The following is a 12,480-nucleotide window of genomic DNA, read 5'->3' on the forward strand; positions in this document are numbered from 1 at the left end:
AAAATACAAAAAATAAATTTAACGAAACATAAAAGAAAATAAAAATTTGGCAGAAAAGAAACTTTCTTTGTACACTGTTAGAGGTGAAGGGAACCGTGCTCGGGGCAAGGTTGACAACAATGTTAAGGTCACAAAATGTAACTTTTGACAACAGTCAACCTTCAGGCATTATCTGTTCTACTGCCATACTCTTGAGCCCAACATACATATATATTTATACATCTGTGTTGTGAAAGCTTTCATATCCACTAGACTGCAGTGTAGGTGTTCCCAGTGGTACTGCACTGCCTGATGGTCTGAGTGCTTGTGACAATATGCTCGCTGTGCAGCTGGTTAAGGACCAAGCTCTGCTGTACACTCCCCTCCAACGATGGCTGCATGCAGCCGACCTGGAAGGCTTGACTCATCTCCGTCTTCTCCCTCTTGGCTGGAGGTTCTCCGGAATCATCAAGTTCCTCATCCAGGTCACTGTCCACGTCGCTGCCCTCATCTGCACAAACAAACAACCATGAAACTAGCACAAAAAGAAAGGAGGAGAGTGTAAGAGAGACAGGTGGAAGTTTATTCCCCACCGATTAACGTGCATCACATCTACAGCTACATTCAATACACTTTAAGGATCATGTGCCAAAACATCCCCACCGGTACTTGCTCTGAATTTCTGTATTTGCTTTTAATAATAAACAGGGGAAGAAACGCATTGTTTAACCCCTTCGTGACAAAGGCTGATTCTATTTTTTGTACCCTTCGTGACAATGGCTGTTTTATCGTTTCTGCGGTGTTTGTGTTTAGCTGTAATTTTCTCTTAACCCATTTACTAAACCCACACAAGTTATATATTGTTTTTTTCAGGACAAGAAGGGCTTTCTTCAGACACCATAATTTTTTATATATGATGTAATTTTCTATAATAAAAATAATAAAATATGACGAAAAATTGAAAAAAAAAAAAAATTTCTCACTTTTATTTGAAAAATCTTTTATTCATCATAAAAAACTACTGAAAAAACCTGCTAAATAGATTCTACTATTTGTCCCGAGTTTAGAAATACCCAATGTTTTTATGTTTTTTTGCTTTCTTCTACACGTTATGGGGCAATAAGTACAAGTAGCGTTTTGCTATTTCAAAACCATTTTTCTCTGAATCTGGTAATTCTGTCTCCATGTGGTATTTGGGGCATCTTTGAAGCCAGCAAATTAAATTTACCCCACCAAACCATATATTTTTGAAAACTAGACACCCCAGGGTATTTTAGATGCTGATAGTTTAACCCTTTCCATGCACTAATCCTACCACCAACCCTTGTCAAAGTTTGTGATAGTAATTGTTTTTGCTGTTTTTTAAACATACTTTGTACTTCAGGTGTAAAATTACAGCTCCTGGTATGTTGTTGCTGTCACACAACACCCCGATATGTGTTCAGCAACATCTCCTGAGTACATTGATACCCCACATGCATGGGTTTGTCAGATTGTTTGGGGGCAAAAGGGCCAAATTTGGAACATGCCTCCTCAGCCGTATACCGCTGCATGGCAACAATTGCAGCAAAAATAGTGGGGAAGGAAAGGGTTAATGGCTCTAATAAAAAAAATTAAAAAAACTCTAAAAAAAAAGTACAAAAAAAAAAAAAGTAAAAAAAAATGTAAAAAAAAAAGAACCCCAAAAACAATTGCCACTATGCAAGATCACTGTTTATGCAGTGATCAATGGCAATGAAGGGGTTAATATTAAATGGGTGGCTCTTATAAGAGCCTTTGGATCAATATATATATATATTATTGAGAATACCTAAAAACACACTGATCTGTCTCTCTCCCTCACTAGAAGCAAGTGAAGGAGGGAGGCAGATCCAATACTGATCAAAGGCAATGTTTAGAAAACATTGCCTTTGATTTATCAAATCATGATCACTCTTATGAGTGATCTGACCACTAGGGGTGTTATTCACTGGATGTCCATGACATCCAGCAACACCCCCCCCGATGATGACAGCAGGCTCCGCCCCCGGCTTGATGGGCGCCGCCATCTTGAAACACCGCATGTGTTTCGAAGACGCCGGCACCGGGAAGGTAAGTTGAGCATTTAGGAAGCGATCGCGAGTCGCTTCCTTTGCTAAACAGGTGTTGCAAAGATGCCTCGATACTGAGGCATCTTAGCAACACCAGCTAAGCAAAGGAAGCGACTCGCGATCGCTTCCTAAACCCGTTTTTCGGCGGCGGGCGCCGCCATGTTTGAAAGACGTGCAGTCTTTCAAACATGTTTTTTTATTTGCTCCTAGGAGCGATCGGGGGGGGCCGGGAATGTTTTTTTTGGTGTTGCTCAATGCCTCGATGTCGAGGCATTAGAGCAACACCGTTTGAGTGAAAAAATCGATCACGGATCGATTTTTTCACCCGTTTAAAGACGTGCCGGTCCTGGCACGTCAATTGTCATAATCGTCACGATTTTCGGTGACGTGCCCGGACCGGCAATTGTCATCAAGGGGTTAAACATTTGAATATGTTGTGACATGAAGCATGACTTGTATGATGTCACTTTTATCCGCAGCACTCTGAGGTGGGGTACAGTGATAAAGCAAAGATGGTGGTATTCTTTAAATTTTATTCCTAGGATGATTGACCCTCAGCTTGGTGTGGTCCTGCTAAAAGTCATGGTAATTATGGTAGACCTTTCCAGCTTTACTTGCTAGCAAGGAGTTCAAAAGCTGTCAATTTGCTGAAACCCCAGATTTTTTGCAGCACCCTTTTATCCATTGCTATGGTGATAAGACCTCTTTTCAAACGTAACAGGTAAATCTCATTATTTTCTCTCATGGCTTAATGGCACCCTGAAAACCTCCGTAATTAGTGGAGGACATTATAAGAACGCGGTATTGCTTGTTGTCATGGTAACAAAACAGGTGTCCATTTACAGCCATTCAGTTCTCACCTATATAGTGGTGGCAGATGGTAGTGGTGTGTGGAGGGGGGGGGGGGATGCAGTGTTAGTTGGAATGTCTGGTTACCATGGTAACTGGGGGAAGAAGGAAAATGCTATTTTTTGGGGGAGTGTGGCAAAGCATTTTACTGTTTACATTCGATGTTAATGTACATAATTATGAAATGAATACTTGAATAGTAAATTATGTCCCTAATCTGCATGGTCCTGTGTGCCAGGATTTGAGGACCATGTACACAATTGATGACATTCCAATAAGGCCTTTAAGGTCTTTGTGAAAAACTAAGTTGGGTTTTTATAACAGCATGTAGACCGCATAACACAAGCTGCAATCAGGAGTGAATGTGTGCCGCCAGAGTTCAGAAATGCATACAAAAATCACACAGTAATCATGTTCCACCCGTAAACTCGGTTGTAAACATGAAGGATAATTACCTTTTTCCATATTTCCCGGTGATGCATCATTTAAGTCACTAAACTAAGAAAAAACAAAAGACAATGAAATCTGTTAGACCAAAGTATTTTTAAAATAGCGAGTACTATTATATTAATAATAAAAATACACAATCATTTAGGTCTAATGGTTTGCCACTGTGCTCAGTAAAGCAACAAGTGCCGCATTGCATGGGGGGGCCATATGATTCAATATATATATAACATACCAGTAACAATGAGGTAAACTTTGTTGTAACACGTATAATTATGTACAAGGATACTGATATATTTACTACATCCCACATACATTATAAACTACTGTCTGCGATCATCTGTGACCATTTATGAATACATACTTTTATACACAGGCACTAAACAAATCTCAATATTCAAATGACTTATGTTGCGATGTTGTGATTTAAGAAGTTTATTGAGATGCCATTTCTCATACACATATTATATCAAAAAGGGTAATGAAAAATACTGTGGTAATCTATCACTGCTGTTATTTTGGAGGCTTTCCACTGGCCCGTCAAAGGGATCCTCTTTTTCTAATCTATCAAGAAAGACGCAATATGGCCCAGTCTTCAGGGCTGTTTTGTTGGAATCTTTGTGTTTTCAATTGTTTGCTTGGTAGAACTTTTTTTTTTCATGTGATTATATACCACAACAATCTATGTTTTTAAGCACCCAAGAAAATATGACCTCTTACAGTCTTACACCAAGTCCTGACTGCTGAACATTTTATATTTTACACTTTAAGTTGATATTGTACAATGGCAGTATAAAATTGGTTCTAGGGACGTTGACCAGAGCATTAGAAGATGATTTATGACACACTATTGTTTTGAAAGAAATAGCACAAGGTTAGCAATTAAGATTAAAGTTTTGATGGCAAGACCACAATTTTTCACAACTAATGAAGAAACATAGGAAATGCATAGTAGCGATGGATGCTCCCTCTTGGCTATCTACCATTATATTACTAGCGAGGAGATGTTTGGCAGGATAGCGGTGCTACAAAGCCAAGCTTTAGTTAGTTGCAGTTACTAAAAGAGTATGCTTGCCTAAACATTACAAACATTACATATCTCACATACTATCAATACCAATAATCTTGATTATTGCACTTAAAATAACGCTTACAGCAGATGACACTGAATAATGCAAAGTCAATTGTCTTTCATTTTCCTCCCATTACCGCTTATCGAGAAAATAACGTGCCAAGTATTTTTTTTTTCTCGGAGAGAATGAATAAAGTGACTCAGATTATTGTGCTACTTGCACACAGAGGGGTTTTTTTGTGCATAAGGAGAATATTTAACTTAGCTTTCTATGGATTGTAAATTCCTTATATGTTAATTTATTGTTGCTCACCTGAACACAAGCAAGCAACAATAAATTAACATATAAGGAATTTACACATTAAAATGAGAAAACATAGCAAGGATTACAAAAAGTATATATTTCTACTCACCCCTTTAAACAAACATAGAAACCTAATTTGATGGCAGGTAAGAACTATTTGGGCCGTATATCATATATATTCTGTATTAATTTCTACCACCTGCCCAAACACAAACACTATATGTTTGTGTGTGATTTTTTTATATAATTATTTATTTATGTAGACATTTCCTGAATGGCCTCAAATGGAAACAACCCAATTAAAACTTCTTTTTGCCATCGCCAAATAAAACCGACCGACTTACCTCTCCCATAACTGCAATTGGTGATTCTCCCGTTGCCTGGGCAACCCTGTGCTCCACTAAATAAAACATATATTCATCGTAGAGAAGGCGGATCAGATGGAAGGAGCCAAAGCTTGCCGCGCTCCGCAAGGTTAGGTCTCGAATAACCATTGAACTGTGTGATTGAAAGAAAAACAAAATAGAAGAAACTTCAGCTCAGACATTACTAAGTACATGAGATTCAAGCTTTCTTATTTATTTAAGACTCATATTAAGACAGCGTTATGTACTATAGGTTACACTCTGAATTGTCTCTACTCAACAGTTGGTGTTTTGAAGTTCTAAGTTACATGGTTATATGACATGGTGACATTTCCAATGCAATGGATTAAAGCAGACGATAATGATGGTTTAGCATAGCACACAATAACATAATTCTTCCGTAGCGCTACTGTTCACATAATGAGCCTGTTTTGTATAAAAACACAATCTTATGTTGATCCAAGTATTATGTATTTATTATGGTGCGAAGGTGGGTGTGTATGTGTTGTGTTTACACCATAACATTCAGAGAGGTAGTAGGTAGCCCAGGGGGGAACCTGCCCGCACGCACGAAGTGAAATCTGAGCCACCATATAAAAAATATCATCGTTACTCTATGAAATAATTTATGCATTCTTAGTGCATATTAAGAATAGGTTGTAAGGCATGCTAAATTACATAATGTTATTTATGGTTTACTGCTCAACTGTTTGCAAAATTTAGAAATTCTAAAAAAAAATAAAAATCTAACACTTTGTAACTACAGGCAGCAATTACGGTCCACAGATCTCTGACGGATACGGCATCAATTTGCTATTCTATTATGCATGAAGGAAATGTATGTGAGCAATTTTTATGAAAGCTAAGTGCTTTCCTCTGAGCTAGCACGGACTCCTGTCCGTGTCTGGAAGTAGCTCTTTCATTGAGACATTAAAATGAAACTTTGGGGACGTCTTGGAACTTATTAGGCGTTGCGCACAGTTCGTTGTCTCATTGGATGGAGAACACAATGACTGAACCAGCAAGTGGCTCATACCAATAATAACAATTAATAATAATCATGATAATAACGTAGATGGTATTGACAGCATTATAACTTCAATTGCAAAAGCATTTTATAGTGAAGAGATGCATTTTTCTATTTTTAAAACGTCTCTAAAACCCCGCATACCCGATCTGCCCCAAAACAATGATATTCTCCGACGAATTTCACTGTATGCAGGAGTATATCTATATGCCACTTTGAGCCTCACATTTGCCAGCATATCGCATTACCTGTAAAAGGACCATTTCAGCAGGAACTGTCGGGCTGCTTTGGGAAAGCTTGGCCTGCCTTCATACGGTTTCAATGCTTGCGTCACCACATTGTCCAACCAGGCAGCCCACTGCTCCAGAGTGCTTTGCTGCTGAAGAGTCATCTTGAAGTCCGTCTCTAGCCTCTGCACCATGTTATCATCACACTGGCACACCCAGGAAGCCTGCTCCTATCACAAAGCAAAGGACAATCACACCGCACTCCGAGGACGCATCAAACCTTTACTACAATATCCTACAAACAGGTTTCTAAGTGGTGTAGTAATCACATCAACATATAAAGATAATCCCCAAGGATGAAGAGCAACGAGATTTGGGAGTAAATCACAATAAAAAGATAAAAGCAGTGGTATCGTAACAGCAATAGTGTTTTCCTTTAAAATAAAGATGAAATTGTAGTAATAATATGATATATAGAGATTTTTCTGAAAAGAATGGTCCCTTATCTGGCATCGCTAGGTCTCTGAACATAATTGTACAGACCTGGGGACCACAGGATTGCACATTCCGAATACATTTTGCCCTAGATGCAGGATTCCAGTTTGAACCCATCCAAGCCACTGACACGCCATCTTGCTAGGTATATAGTGTGCAAATCTTAAAAAAGGGAACTGACTGGGAACCAGGTAGTGGTGTTTTTTTTTGAAAAAGAAACATGCTACAGAACGTAAAGCAACTCGGGAGAGATTTTTCTGTATTAGAAATCGTGTAACTTTCCGTTTTCAAAGTCACATTTAAGCTCTCTCAGCGCTTGACCATGCAGAAAACATCGATACTGTGTATCTGTTAGATACTAAAGATACCCTTTGAATGTTTTACAGCCAGTGACTATTACACAGAATTGCCTCGAATGTGTGTGCATGTTACTTGGTGGAGATGTCAGAGCTGAGAGCTACAATTATAATGTGATGTTATATTTGGTGACCTTTACCGAGGCTAGATTATACTTTACAAGACATGCTTAGAAGGTTAGGACACTTTTAGAATGAATATATATGTACCTTGATCTATTCAGGGTTTTTTTTTTGCGTTGGATAATGATCTCACAGAACATACTGTGAGATGTGTATTAATTTTTGCTGCTCGCCTCATTAAAGAGAATCCTTTATGACAGTGTATTTCTAATTTGCACCGTTGTACCTGTGTATATAAACCCTACTAGTGCTGAGATTTCTGCACATTTCATTTTTTTAAATTATGTATGGAAAAAAAAATAAAGATGCATGATGAAAATTAGCAGTGCTTATTCACACAAAATATAAACAACCGTTCGATTCGATTGTGCAGAAGAAATGCCTGTACTGTAGCTTGTTTCATTTGGTGCTGTGAGCATTTTCTCCTACAAAGATCTGTAAAGTCGTGCTCACCATTCAAAGCTGGATCTACTTCTCATGAAGACTACAGTTTAGGGCTAGACTGCCCAAATTGCAGTTTTCCCACAATTGCCTTATACCTGGACATTTGCCCTCCTTATGAAGACTAAGGCTCAGTCTCATGGTTAACACAGTAAAGGAACTTAAAACACACATGGGATAGGCAACAAGGTTATCCTGAATCTAAGACAAGATCGAGGACCACGTGAGTTTTGCTCCTTTTACAGCAAGTAAAATGGGCAGACGAGATTGGACAAGTATTACGATTTGTAATTTCCAGGGTTAGCACAACTCTTAGGTCACTGCACAGAAATACTGTGATGTGTTATTGAGAGTATAATCCTCGGACATATCCAAGGATCAGCTAATTTAGAATGTTACCACGGATGAACAGAAACCCAGTAGAAGAGCCTCCTATATTCTGTCACATAAGACTATTCTAGTTTAAAATAAAAGTTGCATCAGTATGGCAAAATAACTATAACATTATATAAGGTTAAATATTAAAACAGAACTGCCAATTATACACCCACAACAAGTCGCATGCCCACAACAAGTATCCTTCGATATCAGCGAAGCGTCTGTGACGCTGCTGCCATAAAGCTTCTGATAATTCTCAGTTGTCAGTTTAAAAAAAAGATGACATCATGTAATCTCAATTTACATACACATGATGAAAACAGCTTTATTTCAGCTTTGCTGCCTATCTTACAGTGTCATTCCTTATACTTTAATGTTCATGTTCTCAAAATGCTGGGGTTGGGCTCAACATCATTCTTGGCTTCTACTATCAAAATACATCTATATGTTTTTTTAACCCATTAGAAACCATTTAATCAAGCATGACAAGTCATTTACTCCCAGTCTGAACTTTTGCCCGGATGCACACGTTTCACGTTGCTTTCGGTCAGATCATTTTGTGGACCGCAATATATAAAGAGAATTTGGTGCTTTATCGTGATAGACGACGCACACCACTGAACTTGCATTAACTAACAACCTACACAAATGTAATAAAATAAAAATATGTCTTCCACATTTTGCGGTTGACCATGCTGTGCATGGCAATTGTATATTGTTTTGGATACTTCATATCTAATGTTAATATCTATGGTCGTATTTGCAAAAATAGGAATTTGTAAAAAAAAAATGAACATTCTTTTTCATGCATATTCAAAAAGTCTGCCGGTGCTTTATACAGACTGACAAGCTGTTTGGGTGTACATACAGTAAATTCACCTGCAAGTAAACATATTGTGGCTGTTTTTCTATAGTATTTGCAAATAAAAAGACATGTGAGAATATACTAAATATACTAAATAAGCACAGGAGTTAAACACTTAAGTGGTTTTCTAAATACATGACAGACACACTGTAAGTGCCGTATTATGAAATTAAATTTTTTTTTTTTATTTTTTCTTATGGCAGCACTCCAAACGTTTGGGCTCACATGGTTGCTGATAAACGGCCTCTGTACACCTATGAAGATATTCCATTAAACAGCCGTTTCCAGTAAAAATAGTCATTTACAACATTAACAATGTCTACAGTGTATTTCTGATCAATTTCATCTCATTTCAATGGTAAAATTTTGTTTTTATTTCAAAAACAAGGACATTTCTAAACTTTTGAATAGTAAAGCAAACAGATACATTGATTTCCCATTACTTGCTAGGTACTAGATGACATGAGGATCCTCTTTCTATGCCTTTTGGCTAGGCTTACATGCTGCTGACAGGGATTCTTTTTTGGGGGGAAACGTGTGGGAAAATGCTAGTGACTAACATGGTTGATTCACTGAATCTGGAGCTGGCTGGAAAAAAAACTCACCCACTTCCGAAAAACAAAAGTAGCATCCCATTTAAACGTTTCCACAGCTGAATCTCCATAGTCGTTCTCATCATAAGCACTGTGATGCCTAAGTCACAACCACTCGTGACATTTCAGGGAATACCACAGGCACAGTAGAGACAAACTCAGAAGCAGGTAAAAACATGAATAACATTCCCACAATACATTTTTTTTTCAAATTTCGTCTATAGTGAATACTATAGGTACAAATACTACAGGCATCCCATATACCATGAAATCGACTAATGACTGGTACTCAACTCCTAAAGCTCCAGGCCACAGATTCACATACAAAGAATTTGGTTTACCTGGACATTGGCAAAATCGACACGGTTGAGGTCATTGAGCATCTGATTGATCTGAGATGTGTTCTGGAGCACAGCACGTGCAGCTTGAGCCAGGTGATTTAGAGACGTGTATCTTCGCAGAGTCTGGGCAAAGGCACTTACAGCAGCAACCTGCCAATAGAAGATTTTTGTTACATAAAATGAAAAATTGCAGTCATACAGACTGCTATTATTCTAAGGATCATTAGGGTCATTATGCCCAATGGAAACTGATGTGCATTTGACTTGAGCAATCTGTGTTCAGTAACAGTTCCACAATCTGATTGCGTATGGCACCAAGCCATGGAGGAAACCACATAGGGTGACAAGCATATGTTTTGGATTGCCTATGATAGTATCCCAGCTGAAAAACAGAAATGTGTTCACACTATAAGTGCCCAATTAAACATAACATACCTTGGTTTGTGTCATTCTCTGTGGAATATTACACATGGCACTAGAGAGCCAACCTTCAAGGCTTTTTGCAAAATTGCGGACGGCTTGGGTCAAGGCACCTAAAAAGGGCAAAAAAAAAATGTTTGAATATATGAACAAATGCATCAGGGCTTGAAACACTTAAATTACACATATTTGAATAAACAAGCAGGAAGGCTCATGGAAGGCTGACATTAAATAACCAGTAAGAGACTGTATTATATTATACTTCTAGAAAATTAAAGTAAATCTTTAAAATGTGTCGATTTTAAATGTTATATTGCAAATGCACAGTTTCAGTGTATAGGAAAAGTTTGTTCTTGTTATGTTTTCTGGTGTTCAGTGTTTTTCATGTTATTCTTGACAATTGGTTTATTGGATAGCTTGGAGTGTTTCTTTCAAGCGGTGACACACATAATACACATCATGAAAGTGTTTTTCTTGAACTGATTGAGAGCAAGGAAACAGTACTTATGGAAGCATTATTTGCTTCCTCAAGCTGTTCTGCTAAGTACTAAAGTCATGTAGAAAAAAAAACAACTTGTGTTAGCTGTAGTTATTGTACAATCAAAGGGGATCAAACTGCCAAGAGTTCAGACCTCTGATAATTTCAGAATGACCACCAAAAACAGACAAGTCTGAACAAAAGTCTTGTAGGTTGAAATACACACACACACACACACACACACACACGCCCAACGTGGTCATCTCTGCAAAGACTTATAACACTAAAAAGCTCATAACACTTGGTATTTCATAAAATAATATGTCCGATGAATTGTGTTGGGTTGTACTACGACCTGAAGCCAAACAACAGACGCATAAATGAGTCAACGCACCAACATTTATGTAATTGGGTCAAAACAATGTGCAAATCTGGGAGAGGAGGGTGCAACAAGGCAGTATCCTAGGGGAGTAGAGATAAAGAGGTAAGTCCTGAGTCCTGGAGTCCAAGGAAAAGATGGGGTTCAGCAGGGTCTCATAACGATGCATGACCCTGAAGATAGAATGAGGCTTTGCAGTGTTAGCGAGTAGTGTTTGTGTGTGCATATGGGTACAATAGTGTGTGTATGTGTGCCTGGGTATGTCAATGTATGTATGTGTGTGTGTTTGAGTTTGTCAGTGTGTGTGTCTGGGACTTTTAGTGTGTGTATGTTTGGGTCTGGGCATGTTGTGTTTTTGTATATCTGGGTACTTTAGTGTGTATGTATGTCTAGGTATGTTAGCGTATGTGTATGTGCAAGTTTCTCTGTGCATGTGTGTTAGTGTGAGTGTTCTGGGTGTGTAACTCTGTGTTAGAATGAGTGTCTGGGTAGTAGAATGGGTGTTTGCGGTAGTTTGTGTGTATTAGAGTTTCTGGGTGTCCGGTTAGTGTCACTTAGTGCTAGTTACACTTAGTGTCTGGTTGAGTTAGTGTCTGAGTGTGTGTTAGTGTGCGTGCCCCTCCCGATGTGAGGCTCTGGAACCACCCCTGGTCAAAACCAGCATTTTATTACTGCCAGGAAAATGTAGTCGGCCTGACACATGCATCAATATGGCGTACAAAATGTGATATGCACCATAACTGAGATTTTGCACAATGGCTGGAAAATGTGTGCAGTGTTAGTAGAACTCTCTTAAATCTAAGCTGTCTTCCATTTAAAAATGTTTAACCCCTTCGTGACAAAGGCTGATTTTACTTTTTGTACCCTTCGTGACAAAGGCCGTTTTAACATTTCTGTGTTACTCGTGTTTAGCTGTAATTTTCTTCTTACCCGTTTACTGAACCCACACACATTAGATATTGTTTTTTTCAGGACATATATAAAATATGGTGAAATATGGTTGAAAAATCTTTTACTCATCTATAAAAGGTAATAAAAAAACCTACTAAATAGATTCTACTGTTTGTCCTGAGTTTAGAAATACCCAATGTTTTTTGCTTTTTTCTACACATTATGGGGCAATATATACAGGTAGCGTTTTGCTATTTCAAAGCCATTTTTTCCAAATCTGGTAATTCTTCCCCCCATGTGCCATTTCGGGTATCTTTGAAACCGGCCAATGCAATTTACCCCATCAAGTCATACATTTTT

General features: G+C 38.2%; 1 protein-coding gene across 1 annotated transcript in view; it reads right to left on the reverse strand.

Moving 5' to 3' along the window:
* Positions 1–248: 248 nt before the first annotated feature.
* The window catches only part of LOC149300637 (transcription factor RFX3), a 48,985-nt gene continuing 36,753 nt past the window's right edge, over positions 249–12,480 (reverse strand). Inside the window, exons 12-17 of the mRNA XM_089485065.1 lie at positions 10,388–10,485; positions 9,953–10,102; positions 6,382–6,590; positions 5,086–5,239; positions 3,374–3,416; positions 249–490 (exon numbers count right to left, since the gene is read on the reverse strand). Coding sequence (XP_089341191.1) covers positions 249–490; positions 3,374–3,416; positions 5,086–5,239; positions 6,382–6,590; positions 9,953–10,102; positions 10,388–10,485 — 896 coding nt within the window. The remainder of the gene's footprint in view (positions 491–3,373; positions 3,417–5,085; positions 5,240–6,381; positions 6,591–9,952; positions 10,103–10,387; positions 10,486–12,480) is intronic.

The sequence above is a fragment of the Sceloporus occidentalis genome, unplaced genomic scaffold (assembly GCF_023333645.1).
Source record: "Sceloporus occidentalis isolate IW3139 unplaced genomic scaffold, rSceOcc1.0.p SCAF_24, whole genome shotgun sequence".
NCBI lineage: Eukaryota > Metazoa > Chordata > Lepidosauria > Squamata > Phrynosomatidae > Sceloporus > Sceloporus occidentalis.